The 19,056-nt window shown below is 45.6% G+C and overlaps 1 protein-coding gene across 8 annotated transcripts in view; it reads left to right on the forward strand.

The window, feature by feature from the left end:
* The window catches only part of HIVEP3 (HIVEP zinc finger 3), a 461,199-nt gene extending 446,136 nt beyond the window's left edge, over positions 1-15,063 (forward strand). For all 8 annotated transcript variants that reach the window (XM_030539428.1, XM_030539427.1, XM_030539430.1 and 5 more), the window contains 2 exons: positions 3,285-4,348; positions 8,933-15,063. In XM_030539428.1, the coding sequence (XP_030395288.1) occupies positions 3,285-4,348; positions 8,933-9,829 (1,961 nt within the window). In that variant the 3' untranslated portion in view covers positions 9,830-15,063. The remainder of the gene's footprint in view (positions 1-3,284; positions 4,349-8,932) is intronic.
* Positions 15,064-19,056: the final 3,993 nt, after the last annotated feature.

Here is a 19,056-nt window from a genome sequence, read left to right on the forward strand (position 1 = left end):
CTAGCTGTGTACTGCTGACCGTGCTGTGCTCTCCGGATACTGTCAGTACCTATCTGTTATTCTGTGTCTGCCAGGAAACCAAAGAGTCCAGCGCGAAGATTCCTAGGGACTGGAAGCTAAGAACAGGGTGCGCTTTGGCCATCACTGTCTGCCAGTTCTAAGCTTGCCCATAGCATAGAGTCGTTAGAGTAGAGGAAGTAACTAATTCCTAGATCTGCCTGTGGAATGTTTTCCCTTTCAGAGCAAGAAATACACAATGGTTCTGACTGGAGCTGGTTGAACTATTTATTTAGAATAATACTTGTAATGAATTTAGCTCCTTTCAGGATTAGCAAATAATCCACAGACAGATCCTGATTTCAGGTAACATGTTCGTTACCCCTCGTGTCTCACCGTGTAATGGCCAGCCTCGTGGTTGTGAACTATTCACTTTGACCGTTCACTACACATATTGTGTGACCGGTCATCTAAGTCACATGATAATGTTTCCGCTTTCTGACTGGACAGCTGAAACTTTTTAAATAGCAGAACAGCCAACGATGCACTTTTCAGTATGAATAATCATCTGTGCTAAAATGCATGCCCTTTTTCACAGCACCCGACAGTTGCTGAATATTCACAAACAGATCAGAGCCCACAACTCACAGTAACCTGAACTGGGGTCCTTTATCCATGGATCAGAGTGGCTTCTTATTGTTTAGTCACCTCTAGCTGTGACAACCCACCTGGTGTGGTCAGGAGTGGTCTGGCCTGGCCTTTCGCTCTGCTTAGCTCTCCAGCTGCTCTGACTGGCTGGTGGATAGCAGCATTAAATGAAATGCTGTTTCAGTTAACATCCATTTGATCAGGTGAGAAACAGGGTGTCCTCATCTGAACCTAGCGGAAAAGAAGTCCAGGAAACCTGCAGTCAGTCAGTTCACACAGGTGTCTGTGAAATTGCTGGGAACTAACCACAGAGAGACCTACTGAAGATAGTCAGCAAACATGGGCTAGCAAAGAGACTAATTTTCTTCATGTAATCTGGCACACAGAGAGCCTGAGAAACCGAGAATGTTAATATTCAAATAGCCTAGAGCTTGTGCTAGGAAAGTCCTGCTTGGGTTGTGTTTGGGTTGAGCATTAGTGACATCCAGTGGCTGTTCCTAGGGATCGCATCGAAAACAGCTCATGTCTCCTGCCAACATGTTTTACTTCCATGGCCCAGAGATGAAAACATTCTTAGCAGAGGGCAGCAGGGATGTACCCAACACAGCACCAAACTTGGAAGCACAGTGACAGTAAGTCCCAAATTTAGGTACTGGTGGTATTCACAAGACCCACTTCAGCTGCCACTGAGCCCTGGAGGTGCCTAAACTTACTTGGAGCCTAAGTTTTTGCAGCGAAAGTTCCCTAGGCGCCTGTGTTTCTGCTGCTGGACATGTGCACTGCTGCTTAACTTTGGACACCCAGACACCTAAGCTCCTGTGTGGTGCATGAATCAGCGGAAGATAGGTGCTCCTGCGCCTAACTTGCCTGCAAGGCCCACTGTGGTAGACATGCACAGGGCATGCCTAACTTCACACAAAATGGGGGGACAGGGTTTGGGGGGTGGGGAGAGGCCCAGTGGTTAGGGTACTCATCTGGGATGTGGGAGACCCCTGGTTCAAGTCTCCCCTCTGCCCGATGAGGAAAAGGAATTTGAAGAGGGTTCTGCCATCTTTCTCGTAGCCACTGGAGTGTGGGATATGCTGGTGTGAATCAGAGAAAGCAAAAGCAGGCATGAGAATGACTCTGTAGCCTGCTGGGTAGAGCTCTCACCTGGAGCCAGTGCTCAGATAACTCTGTGTGTATTCAAAGTGGAACTGCTTCAGTAGAAGATAGTGAGGCTAGCACATGTCTGAATATTTCTGCTCAGTTCCTTCTCCCCCTAACAACTAGGCTAAAAGTTATGAGGAAGGTGGCTGTCACCCCTCTTCCCCTGAGATTCTTGCAAGAAATTCCTGAGGTGCCTGATGCCAGGTGCAGGCTCGCAGCTGAGAATCCCAAGCAGAGGGATGCGCCTCCCTCCAGCCCAGACTTAGATGCCAAACTCCCCTTTCATTGACTAGCTTAGGCGGCTCCCTGCCTAGCATGCTGGCGTTGGTGGATCCTATTCTTAGGCACCTATCTGCCTCCATTCCTTGTATAGGAAGCCTGAGCACCTATCTCAGGCTCTGTGAATCCTGGTGATTTCCTAGGTGTCTGAGTTCCTTTGTGATTCTAGCCCCATGACAGTTAGAATGTGCGCTGTATCCAGCACCTCTCACACACTCAGTGCTATTAATATATATATTTTATTTGTATTGGCAGCAGCATCTAGGTGTCAGGTTAAGGGTCAGAGCCTTATGCTGCTAGGCATTCGACAGAGATGCAGAAACGGCCTCCGCCAGACAGAGCTCACAGTCTAACTTATGACTAGAACTGGTCAAAAAATGGGGAGGGGAAAATTTCACAGACTTTTTTTACAGTTTTTTCCCTGGTTTTTGTTTGTTTGGGAAGAGGCAATTCTGATGTTTGAAATGTTGGCAGAATTAAAAAAAAATTCACCCTGCTCTAGTTATGTCCACATGCAACTACTGGAAGAGACAAATAAAGGGGAGTGAGGAGATGAGTGAGATAACAGTAAAAACAAGCCTTTGGTAGAGATGTGGCAGATTTCCACCTGCCTAGCCACTGCCAGCTGGTAGAGCTTTATAGGCATCATGGCGGAGAAAAGTCTTGAAGAGGGACTTAAAGGAAGAGAAAGTCATGGCTTTGTAGCTCTTATCAGTGAGCTTTTCCCATTCATAATGAGAGGCACGGGAGAAAGCGGGGAGGTGTTTGAGGGAGTAGCAGACGTGATGGCTGCTGGATGAGCAAAGGCTGGGGTCAGTGTTATGCCAAAATAATAGGTCACTGGGCTATGGAGGAGCTAAATTGTGAGGGGGCCGTACAGCTAATGGGTTGTGTTTGAGGTGGTGGGGTACAGCCAGCAGAGGAATGCAAATGATGGTCAAAGCAATGAGCCGGAAAGGTGATTTTAGCAGCAGCCTTTTGAGTGAACGACAGGGGTTGAGGACTGCAGACATCAAGGTCAGAGAGGAAGAGGTTGCAAGCATCAGACACAAGATGATAAGGGTCTGGACAGCAAAAATATTCCTCTTTGATCTAGTCCACTCAGAGCTCCTTTGAGCACTCAGACTTTAACACAGAAGTTGATTATTTCAATATATTTGTGTCTATTTTGCATGCCTGATGGATTTTTTCCCATTTTGTTTTTTTTCCAGGAACCAGTGAAGACCTATTCCAAGATTCCGAAGGGAGGGAGGGATCCGAGCCTATTGAGGAGCACCAGTTTTCAGACCTAGAGGAATCTGATGATGACGATGACAATGAAGATGATGAAGATGAGGAGGAAGAGGAGAGCCAAGATGAGCCACCTTTAAAGTTTTCAGAAGCGAAACATATCTCCCTTCCAATGCACTCTTCGGGCAGCTCTCCATCTGCTCCAGAGGAATGCACCAGGGCAGCATTGTCTTTAACACAAGATATTGTCTCCAGCGGCCAGCAAGTAGGCAGGGGCCACCAGACCACCTCCTCAGGGCTGGAAACACAGTGCTCAGCAGACAGTGGTGAAGTTGCTGTTTGCCACAGCTTCTCGAGTCTCCATCGGCCAGCTTTGACCTCCAGTGAACATTTGGCTTCTGCTGAAAGGGAATCTGTCACAAAGCAGCACATGTTCTTAGCTATGGACCTGTCAACCTCAAAAGACACCTCCCCAAGAAAGAAATGGTCTCCAGGCAAGGACTCTGGCGGTGGTGGTGGCGGCAGCAGGCCAATGCTAGCTAGAAAGCACTTGTTAACCAAAAATGAAACTTCACCTAAACGTTTCTCGCCAACTGGAGAAATGTCTTCGCTAAGGTGCCTGTCTCCAGGGAGAGGGATGTCACCGTGTCAGCGCATGTCACCAAGAAGGGAGGCATCTCCACTGAGATGTGTGTCACCAAGGCTTGAGCTGTCACCCAGCAGGCACCCTTCCCCAAGAAGAGAGTTATCCCCAAGAACGTACCTCTCACCAGAGAGGGGGGTCTCCCCTGTGAGGCATTTGTCTCCCAGCAGAGAGATGTCATCAGTCAGATATTTGTCACTAAAGAAATCGTTGCCTCCAGTCTGTTCAGAGTCACTTTCTAGATATCCATCCCCAGGGAAAGAGGACTTGCCTTGTAGTAGCAAATCAGCTGCAGATGACCAAGTTCAAAGCTCATTAAAAGTCCAGCATGGAATATTAGCTTCAATGCCTCTACCTCACAGGTTCCTTGGCAAAAGTGCAGAGCTATATGAATCCAAGTCGGTAAGCTCCCATTCTTCTTCTTTGTTCATATTTTCTATTCATCTTTGTAAGTCATTTGATTTTCTTTCATGAATATTGTCTAGTGAAAGATGTCAGAGTGACTGATCTCCTCTACTAATTCACAGGATGGGTACTACACAGGTAGCAGCAAGTGCGTGTTTTCCACCCCCATCACTTTTCCTCCACACCCCATTTCTCTCCCTTCCACTTCTTCTCTCTTCCCTTCCTTTTCCCCCCCTTCTGTTTCTTCTCTCTCTCCCTTCTCTTCACACACACACACACACACACACACACACACACACACACACACACAGTTTTTCTTCTTTTGTGTGTTTTTGTTTTTAAAGTTAAGGGTTAATGCCACAGCTGTGTGGAGGAACAACTTCTAAAGAATGGGAGGATAGTTCATGATCTGTGGCTCATTCAGTCCTTGGCCTTCCTGCTGAAGAGGCCACAAGGCGGGGAGGGCACTTAGTGTTGACTGTGATTGTGGTTTTGTGATAGGGACACTTGTTCTATAGGAATTTGAGACCCACTAACTCATTTCTCAAAGGCCATGAATAGCCATATTCTAGATCTGTTCAGTAGCTACTGACCTGAACCAGATTTGAACCAGTAAAGGTGAAAGGTCTTATCACCGTTACGAATCCCATCTAGACTTCCAGCCAGCTCTGTTACGTTAACTGTTGAGAAACATTTATTTGGGCTTCTCATTTCACTCGCTTTCTCAAACCAACTAGGTATTTTCCCCACTGGGTCAAAAAAACAATTAATAATTCTTCTGCTGGACACATCACATCCTACATGTAAAGGATGTTAGTGTGTTTCTCCCACACATATAGATTAATTAGGTCACGCGGTTTGTAGAGAAATCACCCACCTCCAGTGCTTCTGCCATCCCTCCACAGAAAGTCTGTATGTGCCTGGCTCTCCTCTAAGGGCTTGTCTACGTGGTGTGTTAGTCTAACTGCAGAGGGGTAAACTGTAGTGTGCAGGAGTGTGTTGCACACTAACAGGCCATGTAGACCCTGCTGGTTCAGACTAAAAATTTCCTAGTTTGAACCTGTACGACGTGAATGCATGAATAAACCCTTGTGTGAACAAGCCCTAAGTTATACTGGTGTAAATCAGGAGTAACCCCACTGAAGTCAGTCAAAGCAGATACACTGCTGTGAAACTGATGTGAGCCTGTGCAGCGTGTTCTGGGAATAGAGAGTCCTTACAGAACTTCTGCCATAGTAACTCTCCTGGCAGACAGTGATCCTGTGATTCTTCATAGAAACCATATAGCCCAGTGCGTGTTTTTCCTTGTCTGTGGTTTTTCCCTATCAAGGATGTGGCACTGATTTCCCTCAGGGTTTGTTTGTTTTATCCTTTTCCTGTATAACTTCAAATACTATCCCCTGGGTTAGGCCCTGACTTTCACCTACCTTACAGCTATTTCAGTCCGCTGTGAAATAATCTCCTGTGATGGATCCTCATGCTGCAGAAAGCAGACATACAATTATTATATAACTTACACACACAGACCCCGAATGTGACACTGGATTCTAAACCTCCCTGTCTCTGTTTGCAAGCTCACGATCACCCTTGGAAATTTTAGAATCCAGTAGAGCAGAGGTAGCTGTCCAGCCAGCAGCGAGCCTGAGCAAACTGACAAACTCGATTCCCAGACTGTAATGACATAACCGACTATGTCATTAATGATGCTTTGGGCAAACCAGGAGGTAAATAATCCAGTCGCTTTGAAGAGTGGTTATAATCAGAAAAGTGACCCCTTCTTAATCCATTAGTCTGTTCTTTGGGCAGCCCCCAATCTCCTCTGCTCACTTTACTGACACAGAAGTTTTCACTCCTGCTAGATTTACAGCACCAGAGCAGCTATGAGAAATAGAGCTGGAGCCTATTCTGCTTTGCCCATCATCACTGAGATTGTCAGCTGAGTTTTCACTGCAGAATCTTTATTCCTGATGACGATGCAGGAGGCAGAAAGATCAGAACTGGATTTTCCAACCCAAGGTGGTGTTTGCAGGGACATTAATTAGAAAAAACAGATTCTTGACTTACAAAGGAATAGCGTTTGATCTGGAGTCCCTGCGAGAGGAACCAGGAAACTCTACTTTGTCATTTCTCCCAGTTTTATGATTACAATATTTTTTATTAGAGTCCAACCTAGAGGCCCTGGAAACAATCAGTGTCCACTGTGTTAGGTTCTGAACAACCATATACCAAGCCATGGTCCCTGCCCTGAAAGGCTTCCATTAAGAGTTCTCTGCTGTTTGCTGGGCAGGCAGAGGCTGGAATTGCTGCCTAGGACTTCAGATATGAGGAGTGGATGCAAAGAAACTTAAGTCCTTTTGCCGCACAGACTGTGCCAAGATACTAAAGCAACTGGTTTGGAATTGTCGTCTGCCCGTGTCTGATATCCACACTCTTGCTTTGGTATGTTTATTTTTAGGAATAAGCAAGTGAGAGTGGAGGCTGCAAGGCAGGAGCATCCATAGTTCTGGGGGAGCAGATGCTGCACAAAGCCGCAGAGCAAAGCATTTCTCCATTGCCAACAGCTAGCACCGTGTGCTGTTTCCTGCACTGTCTGGATCTTTGGACGGTCATGCCGTGGAGTATGCAGGAGCACAGTGCTGCAGAAAGACAGTTCTACCAGGCAGAGCTATTAAATAGGGAGGCAATCAATGAGATACAATGACCCAGCTGGTAGGGTCACAATATAAAGCACAGTATAGCATGGCCTGATTTCAACGTGCCTTTGTTAGGAAAACATCATCCCCCTGGTGGTCGGTGACCTCAGTAGTGAGCTGCCCCTCTCAGGTCACCTACAGTCTGAGATCCCAGGTGTGACTGATACTTAGAAATAATGGGAAGTCAAGGGTCAGTGAGTGCTCTCATCTCTAGGAAGGAAGGAAGTACTTTTAGAATCATAGGAAGTGATCTAAAAACCAGTATAGACTAGCCAGTGCAGGATTAGATCAGCCTATTTAAGCAGGGTGAAATTCTCCCCAGTGCAAGGCTTTGTACAAGGTACTACACCCCACTTAAACCCTTACAATAGGGTTTAATTTAATCATAAGTGGGGTGGGAAGCCACTTCCCCTCTCATTGGCTGTTGCACAGACCACCCCCTCCTCCTCTTTGTGTTCTCCTAAGGTACGTCTACACAGCGAATAAAAACCCTTGGCTGGTCCATGCCAGCTGACTCCTGCTCTTGGGAATCGGGCTGTGGGGCTGTTTCACTGCTGTGTAGACTTTCTGGCTCGGGCTGGAGCCCAGGCCCTAGGACTCTGCAAGAGTCCCAGCCAGAGCCCTGTGAGCCCCAGTCAGCTGCCATGGGCCAGTCTTTGTTGTGTAAACAGGCCTCAAATGACCCCGTGCAGCTCTGGCAATAGCTTACATTGGAGAAAGGCTCTTAGGCAAGAGTTTGCCTACAGTATGGTAAATATTTTGTCCATTTACACTGACTGCTTTTGCTATCACTTTGCCTTTTGCCCCCAATCTCTTCTCGTAGAACCAGCATCATGGGAGCAGCTGGTTCTCTACAGACCATAACTGGGAGCGTGTGCCCTGCAGTAAATTCTCAAATTCTGTGTTCAGCCCAATTTTAAGGATCATATGTTGAGGATTCCACCATTTCCTCTTGGAGGTCCTGTGTGGTTAGCTGTTTTAATCCCCCTGGGAATCCATTTCTGTGTAGCCCATATTTCTGCACATGACATAGGTCAGAAAACTATGTGAAGCCTAGAGACGGAGTGATGAACAGGCAAAAAAATAACATGAAAGGGTCTTTAACCGTTGATTATTAGGGACATGCAAATTAGTTCCTATCAAATGAACTGACCCTGTCCATCACTCAGAACTCAAACTCAGTCCAAAACTCTGCTTTGTACTAGAAATTGTTTCTGTTTACGGTTTCTTTAAAAAAAAATTCCACTCTACTGCTCTTCACAGCGCCAGGCAAAAGCAGAAGAACTAGAATATTCTTTCTTGTGGTGTTCTTGATCTGTTTCAAACTCATGGGGAAGCTTTGGGAAAGATTCTTACATAGAGATGGGCCTGAATCAAAACCCTAGATCTGCACCCCACCAGCCTTTGTGGGTGGTTGAGTCCAGAACCAAATTTCATGCATCAGGCCCCTCTCTATTCTATTCTGAACAGAACCTGCATAGCTGCTGGGGTTTGCTCATCCTTTTACATTCCAATAGAAAGTTAATAAAGCCAGTCAGTTGTTGCTTGGACTGTGGACTCAGGGGTGACTCTAGCTTTTTCGCTGCCCCAAGCACGGCAGGCAGGCTGCCTTCAGCGGCCTGCCTGCGGGAGGTCCGGCAGTCCCACGGCTTCAGCATACCCGCCACCGAATTTCCACTGGATCCACGGGACCAGCAGACCTCCCGCAGGCAAGCCGCAAAAGGCTGCCTGGCTGCCGCCCTCGCAGGGACCAGCAGGCTGACCCCCGCGGCTTGCCACCCCAGGCACACGCTTGGAGCGCTGATGCCTGGAGCCACGCTGTGTGGACTGATGATCCTAGGAACTCTAACCCTCACCGACTAAGCTCTTTTTTCTCTCTCAAATGCAGAAGATAGAACCTCGAAGTCCAGCATGTTCACCTGGCATCACACAGCCTGTCTGCTCCAGACCCTTGCAAGCATCCCATGAACTACATGTCCATGCTCCGAGCCGAGGGGAAGAGAATGTCTTCAGCCATCTTCCGTTGCATTCACAGCAGCTAACAAGGACTCCATATCCTATGATTCCAATTGGGGGCATCCAGATGGTCCAGGCCAGACCAAGTACCCATCCCAGTTTGATGCCCAGTTCAGTTGTGTCACTGCAAGCAGGATATTTTTCACCTGGTGGCAGCGGCAGCAGCAGCTTTACAGAATTCAGCCAGGCTGAGGAAAGGGGCAAGGAACCACAGGTCCCACAAGAATCTTCATCCGTATCCCCAGCTGTGAAGGTTTCTAAATACACACTGTCCCCACAGCTTAAAGGCAGTGGCTACTTTGAAGAGAAAATGAGGACTAGTGAGCATCAGCAAAGGACAGAACAGGAGGAATACAGGGTAAAAAAGTATGCTGAGCCCAGCCACTCAGAGCAAGAAGGCTGCTCAGCTCCCGCCGACTGTCCGAGCACAAATTATGAGCACTCTCCAAAGCCTTCAACAAGCGGGGAAGAACCCTTGAAAAAAACGGGCAAGAAGCAATGTGGCAGCTCAAGCACTTACATTGAATCGTCCTGCACTTTCATCTCAGATTTCCCCACACAGACGTTGGACAGAAGCAGCAGCACCGGCTGCTTGTCGGAGCCCTCATTGAGCCATTCACACTCCCACCAGTTCTCCATTAGGAGAAGGAACCTCTCGGGAGAGCCAAGTCACCAAGGGGGAACCCATAGGAAGAGCAGCCCGCACTTAGAACGCACACGGTTTAGGCAAACTCAAAGGCAGGTGGATGAGAATACAGGAAGTACTTAAGCCTCCATTCATCTCTTCCACCTCTAGGCTTCCTATGTAAATCAACAGACATTTTCAACACTATTTCCTTCAGTATAATCATCGCTATAAGAAAGCACTCCTTGTGTATGACCAAACCCATGGAAGATTCTTGGTTTCCTTTGTCCCAGTCTGGTATTATCTCCACATGTATGCAGTTACTTGTGCCTTTTTCTATACCTTTTGTTGCTTGAAATGTACAAAAATGTTTGAGGCTGTGAATATTTTTTTAGAGTTTTTTGGAAAGGGGTTTGTTAGACCTTGTCTTTTTTGCCATTTAGGTGTGTGTTCATATATGCTCGAGAGATGCAGAAAGGAAAAGGTTAAGCATTTTAAGCGGGAAGAAGATGCACTGAAAACAAAAACAAAAAATCTTTTTTAATATTGATTAAACGATTAAAAAACCAAACCCTTTCTCCTGTGTACAGAAGTTTATGATTCATATTTATTACCTGCTTTATTTAATACTTGGCAAAGTGCTTGTTTGTTTTTTTTCTTGCATCACTCTGGTTGCCTATCTTTGTGCTTTAAACAGTTGCGACTGCTTTACATTTGAAAATGTGTTTACCCTGAATTGTAAATGAAACTAGCACTTATTTTAGAATGGGAGGCCCATTAGGAATGAATGCAAATATCTCTGCAAAAAGAAGAAAAAATCTCAAACACACCTCCCTTCTGCAGGACCCATAAAAGCACTTTTTAAAAAAGCAACAAAAGGGGTCTTCAAAGATTTAACTGCAAGAAAACAAGGATGTATCGAATGTAGAACCAGTTCTGGGACTGGTGTTTAATGGTTTTTAAAAGAGCCATTCTTAGACTTGCTTTAATAGTGACATTCCAGGGCTGGCTGCTCTTAAGGGGCACAGTCTGGTAGTGGTGCCGCTAGCACCACCGGAGTGAGAGTCATCCCCATGTCACCGTTTTCTGGGGTTTAGAAGCCCTTGTCACCATTCTCTCCTGGGTTCAAAATGAAAATAAAATCTCTGCCTTGCAAACAATTTCTGGCCGTACTTTTATTTATATTTCTATAGCCCCTGCCTTCCCAAATAATTCCAGCGAGGCCCTTTTTAAGGAAAAAGTTATAGGGATGCCATAAATAGCTCACGTGCTCTTTTACTGGCACACCTATGGCTTTGTAACCCACAGCTGGCTCCAGGGCGTAGTTTATTTTATTTACTTATTTAAATGAAATGTTGCAGACACCTAGCCTACATTGTGTGGAGGGGCCTTTTTGGTATTTCATAGACAGAGGTTCTGATGACTGAGTGGTAATGTATGAAAATTGGCCTGTTATGCATGCATAGTAACTTTTTCCATAGCATATTTTTAAATATGACCATCTCTAGCAGAGTGATGGCCTCTACTGCCAGTAGATGTGATACCAAATACGGAGAGATGTGATGGAGCCATTCTGCTCTGTTGTGTTAACACACTTTTTTAAATACAAACGTTCAATGCATATTTCCCCTAATAGACAGCAGGCTCTTCACTGCTTCAGAGGGCTTTCCAGTCAATGGAATCTGTACAGACACTTTTTTTGAAGAAAACAAACAAAAATATAGAAATATTTAACCAATGGGCCAATTCTTTCTTCTTTCAGAGCTGTTCCAGTTTATCGGGTACATAATACACTTTTTTAAATAATAATAATAATAATAATAATAAATCAAATATAATCCTGAATGAGGACATATCACCTTGCCAGACCTAATGAGCTACGAACTGCCCCTGGCTGACGGGTGAATAACATGAGGTGTTTTTAACAAACTTCTGTGATATTTTTTTTTCTTTTGGTGTAAAGGGAATTAAGTTTAAAAGAAGATCCCGTGGAAATAACGTTAAGATTGTGACACCAACTAAACCAGTGTCCAGATTTCAGAGTTCACTGGACCCCTCCAGTCCTGACTAGCACTTTTACCAAGTTTTCCTTTTCCCTGACCACCCCACGGCATAACTCTGACTCCCAATCCTCCAGTCAGACCCAAGCGGATCTCACTGCAGGATTGTGGCCCATGGCCCAACTCAGCAAGCCATCTCTGTTCAGGAAAACATGGTTACGTCCCGTTCATTGTAATGGGAATGAAGCACATGTTTCAATGCTGTGATGAGCAGGGATGGACTGTGGAATCGGCCCGTGCCTGAGCATTGTTTGAACTCATCCCTTCTCTCCATAATGATACAGCTTTGAATTTCCTGGCTATGGCTAGTTCTTACTTTTCTTTCCCCTTGTCACATTCTTAACATTATTTCAAGGTAGCTTTATGTATTTAATTGTTTTTTTAAATAATTCCAATTGTACATAAAGAGAAATAATGCAGTGGTTGTACACAGCATCTGGTTACATCGAGTGCGTATGATGTTAACTTTGGGCTAGATCAAATGTGCTTGGCTCTATTTTTTAACCATATTTTAACCCTTGACCTGTCAGCACATAGGAAAGAGCTTGGTTTTTTCTGTCACTTCTGAGGGAAAAACACAATTCCTTAGCTTATTACTTTAATTGTTTTTCTTCTTTTGGTTCTTCAGAAGCTCAGAATGGGTTGAATTCTCTGCCCTTATTGGGTGGGTGGGTGGGTGTGTCCAAAAGGGGTGATATAGGCTTGGCAAATGCCGTGTTAAGGTGCACCCATATCCTGCCAAGCTTTGCTGCCATTCACATAACATGCCCATCATGTGCAGGAGTATCTGTACTCTCTGTGCCTGCGTGTACACGCCTGTGTGAACACAGGCACCTTTGTAAATTGTAGGGGAGTACAGGCAGAAATTCCCAGACCACAGGCCTGCCCTGGATTCCCAGTGTGACAAATCTCCCATAGTTTTCGGCAAGAAGCTAGGATTGGGGTGGAATTCTGCCTCATGCTCCCTCTACTGGGTGCAGCAGGTGCCTGTGGCAGGTCAGAATTAGCCACATAGGATCAGAAAAAGAAAAACAACATTGATATATATGAGCAAAATGATCATGTTAATTTGGCTCCATAACTCCAAGGGAAACAGGGCCCCCCACCAAAGCATGATGGGCTCTTGGTTTGAGCTCTGGTTTAGAGGACTGGAATACCCAAACTCTGAACCCAGCCCAGCCATTAAATCATAGGGTGACCTTGAGCAAATCACTCAGCTCCCCTGGATCATGTTCTGATGAGGTTTAAACGGATGCAACACCATTGATTTAAGTGGAGTTGCACCTGTTTACATCAGGTCCCAATTACCAAGCATCGCATTCTCCACCTTGAGCACTCCTTGGCTTAATCCCAGGAGTAGATGCTGTGCTCACTGGGAAGTGGTTGCAGGCTTGAACTCTTACTGTGGCTCTTTGTGTCTATTCCTCCATCTGTAAATAGGGAAGAATGAATCCTGATTTACCTTTGGAGGGGGGGGAATCAGTTAATATGTGCACAAACACTTTGTATCCCATGCTACAAGAGATGAATAATACAAATAACAAATTAAAAAAAGGTGGGAAAAGTATTTTTTTAAAGTCCCTGAGTTTCATCTATTCCCGAGGTTTCTGGCTGTGAGCCAGGAAGAACCAGTGATCTGGGGAGTGCTGGATGTTGACCTACAGAGACCTGAGCTTTTCATGTGGACCCGGGTATCCTTTTATCTCACTGCTGAATGTTCCCCTAATGTTCCTTTTCCATGTAAGCCATTGCTTGGGGTGCTACTCAATGGCAAATGGGTATGGATGTGTCCATGAGAGAATCTGTCAGTGAAAGACCCAGCTTTTGAAATAATTTGACTCTCCTTGCTCTCAATGGAATTAGTCATGCAATGTGTCGAGCACTCTGCCTTGGTCCAATAAAGCAAAGCACTTAAGCATGCGAATAGTCACATTTACTTCAAGCACGTATTGAACGTCTTTCCTGGATCCGGGCTGGCGTGCTCAACATCTTTCAGGATTGAGTCCTATCGGTATCTGCTCCCAGACACATCATGCAGCCTTGCAGCAGGTTCTTGTCAGCCCAAATTATTTATAAATTGTCAGTTTATTGCTAGATATCCAAGAAGTACAACAGGAAACTCTTAACCCTAGTGATGCAATAGCTGTGGCTTTATTGCTTACGACTGGGGGATGTGTGTTCATCACCTGTTCTTGCAGGGCAATGTTTTCAGACACAGCTCCCTGAAGTTGGGCTCCTAAAGCCATAGCTAGTCACCTAGATAAAAGGGATCTTCTATTCAGTGATGCTAAGTGCTCACAAAGCCTGCTGAAATCAACAGGAGTTGCAGGTACTCAGCATGTCTCGTAATCAGACCACCTTTACTGAGGTGCCAAATCTGGGTGTAGGGGAAGATTGTCACAGACCCAAATAGCAGGTAGGCCTTGTAACGCCCACTAAAAGTTAATAGGAGTAAAGGCCCTGATCCTTAAAGATATTTCGGGGCCTAACTCCCATTAAATTCAATGAGAGTTTGACCCAGAGCCTCAAAGGTATTTCAGCATGAATGACCTCCCAAAGGAGCCAAATTTTAGGCATCAAGACTCAATAATTTGATCACATTTTTGTATTTAATTTCCCTCTACCCCTTCTTGAAAAGCTGCAAAAAAAAACAACCCTGTTTTAATTAAATTCCTTTTGTCCCCTCTAATTTGTTTTTCCTTTAAATCCTCAAAAATAGCATCTAACAAAATACATTGCCACACAAAACTGTGTAATTATAACTATTTTTACTCGAGTTGTGTGTACAATTTGATCTAGCCCTTTTACTTGTTCTTACACCAGTCTTTCTTGGATCCTGACTTGGTTTCATCATGCGGGTCTTCTTTTTTTAAAAGAATTCCATCTATCGCACAGTATTTACAAATAAAAACATTGTAAATTATTCACACACACACAAAACAGTCCTGATGGCATAAAACCAATTTGTTTTCATTACTGAACTATGATGGCACTTAAGATCACTTTAGTAAATGTAATGTAAAAATAATAATAATAATGTGTACGCAAATTTAATATACATGGTCTCATGTAAGATACATATTTGCCTTTTTTTCTAAAAGATGTATGTATTCTGCAAGTGGAATAGTCTGTAGAAAGTTTCTCTATGTTCTTAAAAATGGCAATACATTCCAAAAAAGGTACTGTAAATATGTACAGTGTACAATGTAATTTGGTAGTTTTGCCTGTAATTTTATTTTAACTCCAGTTTCTACATTTGCATCTTGCAATGTCTGTATGGTTATATCAGTGCAAAAAAAAAAAAAAAAGGAAAAAAAATGCAGGTAAAAAGCACAGAGTCTGATGTAAAAAAAACAAGAAGAAAAAAAAAGGAAAAAAATACTCAGTATTTGATGTTTGTGACCCTTATTGTAAATGACATCTGTACTGTGAATCAGAAGTTTTTACAAGTATAATATTGCCTTTACTACAGCTCAAGACTGTCTGCTCAGTCTGAGCATATTTTTAAAAAAATAGCATGTTGGAATAAATTTTAAAGTCCCAACATATCACTACTTATGTGACTGGCAGTTCTTAATTTTTTTACTTTTATTTCATACATTCATGGACTTGGTCTCCAGAATCCCTGAGCCAAATTCTGGATAAAGGGCCTTGCATAGACATACACAGAGGACAAAAAGATTGCCACTGAAAAAACCCACAGCAACCAGCACACGGCAGTAGAGCAACTTCACAGCCGTCTTTTTCAGTATTTCCCACTCAAAATGTAGGAAATGCTACAGCAAAGTGAACGTGCTGCAGCGTGTTAAAGGCTCGGGTGAAATCCGGACCCTACTGAAGTTAATAGCAAATTCAATGGGACCAGGATTCCACCCTGTTTCAGTGGCAGCGATAGACTGAACAGGATGAACTCTACATGAATATTTATTGGCTTTGATTTTTAAAATGCGTCCATCCAATGCTCTAGGGGCCTTTGGAAATAGAACAGATTTTTTTTTTTAACTTAAGTAAATTATTTCTCCCTTCCAAAAACATACACGTTGTTCGGAACCCATTAATCAGCCACAAGTTTCTCACTCACCCACCCAATATTTTCCTTCTTCAAAAGAAAAAAAGCCTGTAACGTGTGCACACAGCCCTCGGGCAGAGTCTGTTCCCACTAGGGGTAATTTAAGCAGGGGGCTGCATCTACTAGAACCCGATGCCTGGTCCTACTGACTTCCTATGTACGTATGTGTGCAGGCCATGGTCCGCTAGGCCCTTTGTTGGCTCTGTTGCTGAGGGCTTTCCAGAGAACCCAACCAGGACATGCAGCTTCCACTGTAGAGGCCTGGTGCCGCCCCCTCCTCCCCCAGTTACGTTGCTGGTGAGACTGTGCATAGCTCACAATCAGGCACCCAGAAAATCACCAAGCTCCCCCTTGCCAAGGCAGGATTGATTCCCACAGATCACTGCCAAAGGCTTTGTTTAAGCCTCTGGGTAACCCATCTGTAGGAAATTGTTTCACAGTCAGATCGGCTGTTTGCTTCAGAAATTCTCCTTGATGTCCCCATTGGTCATTTTTATGATGTCACATGGAGTCATTGCTCCTCAGACCACCCCAGACAGGCTTTCCCCCTCCTGGGCTTTGCTGCCCTTCGGCTATTGAAGGTGTGTATCGTAGCCCTCCCCTCCCCCTTAGCTGTAGGGTAGCCAAGTTACAAAGTTTTAGGGTTCAATCCAGCTGTAATTGGCCTGCGAGGCAGAGTGCCAGACACAGCTGTCAGCCAGGGAGATTAAGAGAGGCCTTTGGGGCCTGAACATCAACCCCTCTGTCTCGTCAAACTGCCAGTGGGGGAGGAGTCGCCCAAGCCACCACCCAGCGCCAGGGCCACGCTGGTGGTATTTTTAGTTCGAGTCACGCTAGTCTGTCTGCCCTGCTGGGAGGCTGGCTGCCTGCCGCAGTGAAGCCAGACCCTGCCTGGCTAGAGGAATCGGGATGCACTTTGGTCTCCCCCAGTCATGCATGAACATTCTGATGGGGTCAGTTTGCAGGTTAGTGCAAGGAGAGCGAGGAGACATGATGGTATGTTCATAGAGATATAGAGCGTTTTTGCCCGAGGCCATGCAGCCCAGGGGGTATCAGCCAGGGAAGCCAGCTGCTTATCTAACTGTAAGAGTCCATTTCAGGAATGATTGGCTTCCCAGATCATTGCCGTCTGAATGCATGAATGCATTGGCCCTAATGTTGGCTACTCTGGACAAAAGAGCTGAGGGATGGGGTGGGACGGCTTGGCTGTTCTTGGGTTGGATTCTTGTATGTAAGTAATTTATTTGGGAGGGGGAGGGAAGGGGATTTCTCACGCCTCACTCGTCTCCTTGGAAGCCTGCCCCACTTCTCTGCAAGTACTCCTCTTTCCATGTATTCCCCATCTGTTCTGCACTCCAGCATTAACCCAGATGGCTCACGTGCTGTGTATTTGGAGGGCACGTAGTGATGACTGGGCCTGTTTGAGGGTGGGGGAGAACAGAGGTTGGTTCTACTGCAGATTCTTCCCTGTAAGTTCGATTTATAGGGAGGCAGTTTTGCCTAGTAGATAGTTCAATGCACTGGGACTCAGGAGACATGTTCCAGGCTCTGCCATGGGCTTGCTGGGTGACCTTGGACAAGTCGATCAGTTTCCCCAGCTGTAAAATAGGGCTAATACTGACCTCTTTGGTAGGGATCATTAGTACTACAGAGAAGACGCTTGGATTCACGAGGTCAGAGGCAGCAGGTAAGTGCAGGGTTCAAATGTGTTTGGGAATCGATTCTGGGCTCCAACAGCCTGGGGTTTATGGGGCTTATGCAGGAACGTACCTCAGTTTAGCATCTGGATGCTCACTGTGCTCTCCCTATGCCCAGCTCACCTGCACGGCCCCAGGCAGGATCCATGCCCCAGCAGGCAGCGCATGTGGGTCCAGTGATTCAGTCTGGTCCCCCCTTCCCCATGTAGTCCCACTGACTCCAGTGACTCGAGTGAGAACTAGCACTATGGTGCAGAGCCTCAGAGGTATTTAGCTATGTCACTGCCAATGGGACTTAGGCACCTAAATATAAAGCTATAAAAGAGGATCCAAGTTCATGTGTGTCAGTCAGGATTGTAGGCGAATTGGACCCTCCATTAGCCCAGTAACACCTGTTATTTTCCTTTGTCGTAGTGCAGGATGGAGCCCGTGGGGCAGCAGAGTTTGTTTTTAAGCACTGGCGAAGCTGTTCTTTGAAGGGGAAAATGACTTCTCCATCCACTGAGCTGGCAGGGTAGCCGGAACAGAGACACTCTAAAGGCAGCCAGGGCTGTCTGGAGAAAGCTGCAGCTAAACCCTGGTAATCTCTCAAACCTGGAACCAATTTGGTTTATATGAATCTCCAGAGTGGCTCAAATTAATCAGGTGTCCCACAACATGCCTGACCCCTCAGTCTTTATTTTCTAGACACAGAGACTAGACATTTCCTCCCCTGTGAAGCCAAACGTACCATCAAAATGCGAAGACTCCTGGCTAATATTACAGCCCAGGGCCTCTTGGGAAACTTGGTTACCAATCAGCCTGAGAAGGAAGGGCTGTCATGACACTGTAGGAAGTTCTAAATCAACGCTGCTCACTGAGACTCTAACATTTCCTTGGGTCTTTTGAATCACTCAAGTATTAAGGTGACTTGGTGTCTTTCTCCCCCTAACGATTACTGTACCTCATACAGCCGTCTAGCCGCTGACCCCTCAATTCTGCAGAACAAGGAGCTCCTGTATCATGGACACTGGAATCAAAACACAGCCTCAGGAAACTGTAGGTGAAATGAGGCCTGAAACCTGGCATGCTTGACCCTTCTTCTTTGTGTCCACAGTACTGAATGAGCCACTCCAACCAGTGTTCAAGCCTAAGAAAAGGGAGCGAAAGCCAAGACATTGCAACATTCAGGCTTTCTTCTTTCCGGCAAACCTACTGTTCTCTCACATCACGCACCTGCTGAAGGTAGAGCGCGCTAAAGTCCCATATGTCGTCCTGCTCGAGCAACCCCCCCACAGGGAAGCTATTTATCATAAAACCCTCAGTGAGCACGGTCCTCAATAGCTCTTCTCAGCGTTGTCCTAGCTGAAGGCCCAGCTCCGTGGTGCTGCTAGGAGAAGCTTGGTGGGGCTCCATGTGGGGAATGCCGGCATGAGTGATATTCTTCTCTATGAATATTGTATATAGCTCAGTTTGCCTGCTTGACAGGATGTTGTAAGTCTCCATGGAGTTACTCAAAGGAGGCTCTTAGAGGGGAGAAACAAACGGGAACTTAAACGCCCACAG

Source organism: Gopherus evgoodei, chromosome 20, assembly GCF_007399415.2.
Source record: "Gopherus evgoodei ecotype Sinaloan lineage chromosome 20, rGopEvg1_v1.p, whole genome shotgun sequence".
Lineage (NCBI taxonomy): Eukaryota > Metazoa > Chordata > Testudines > Testudinidae > Gopherus > Gopherus evgoodei.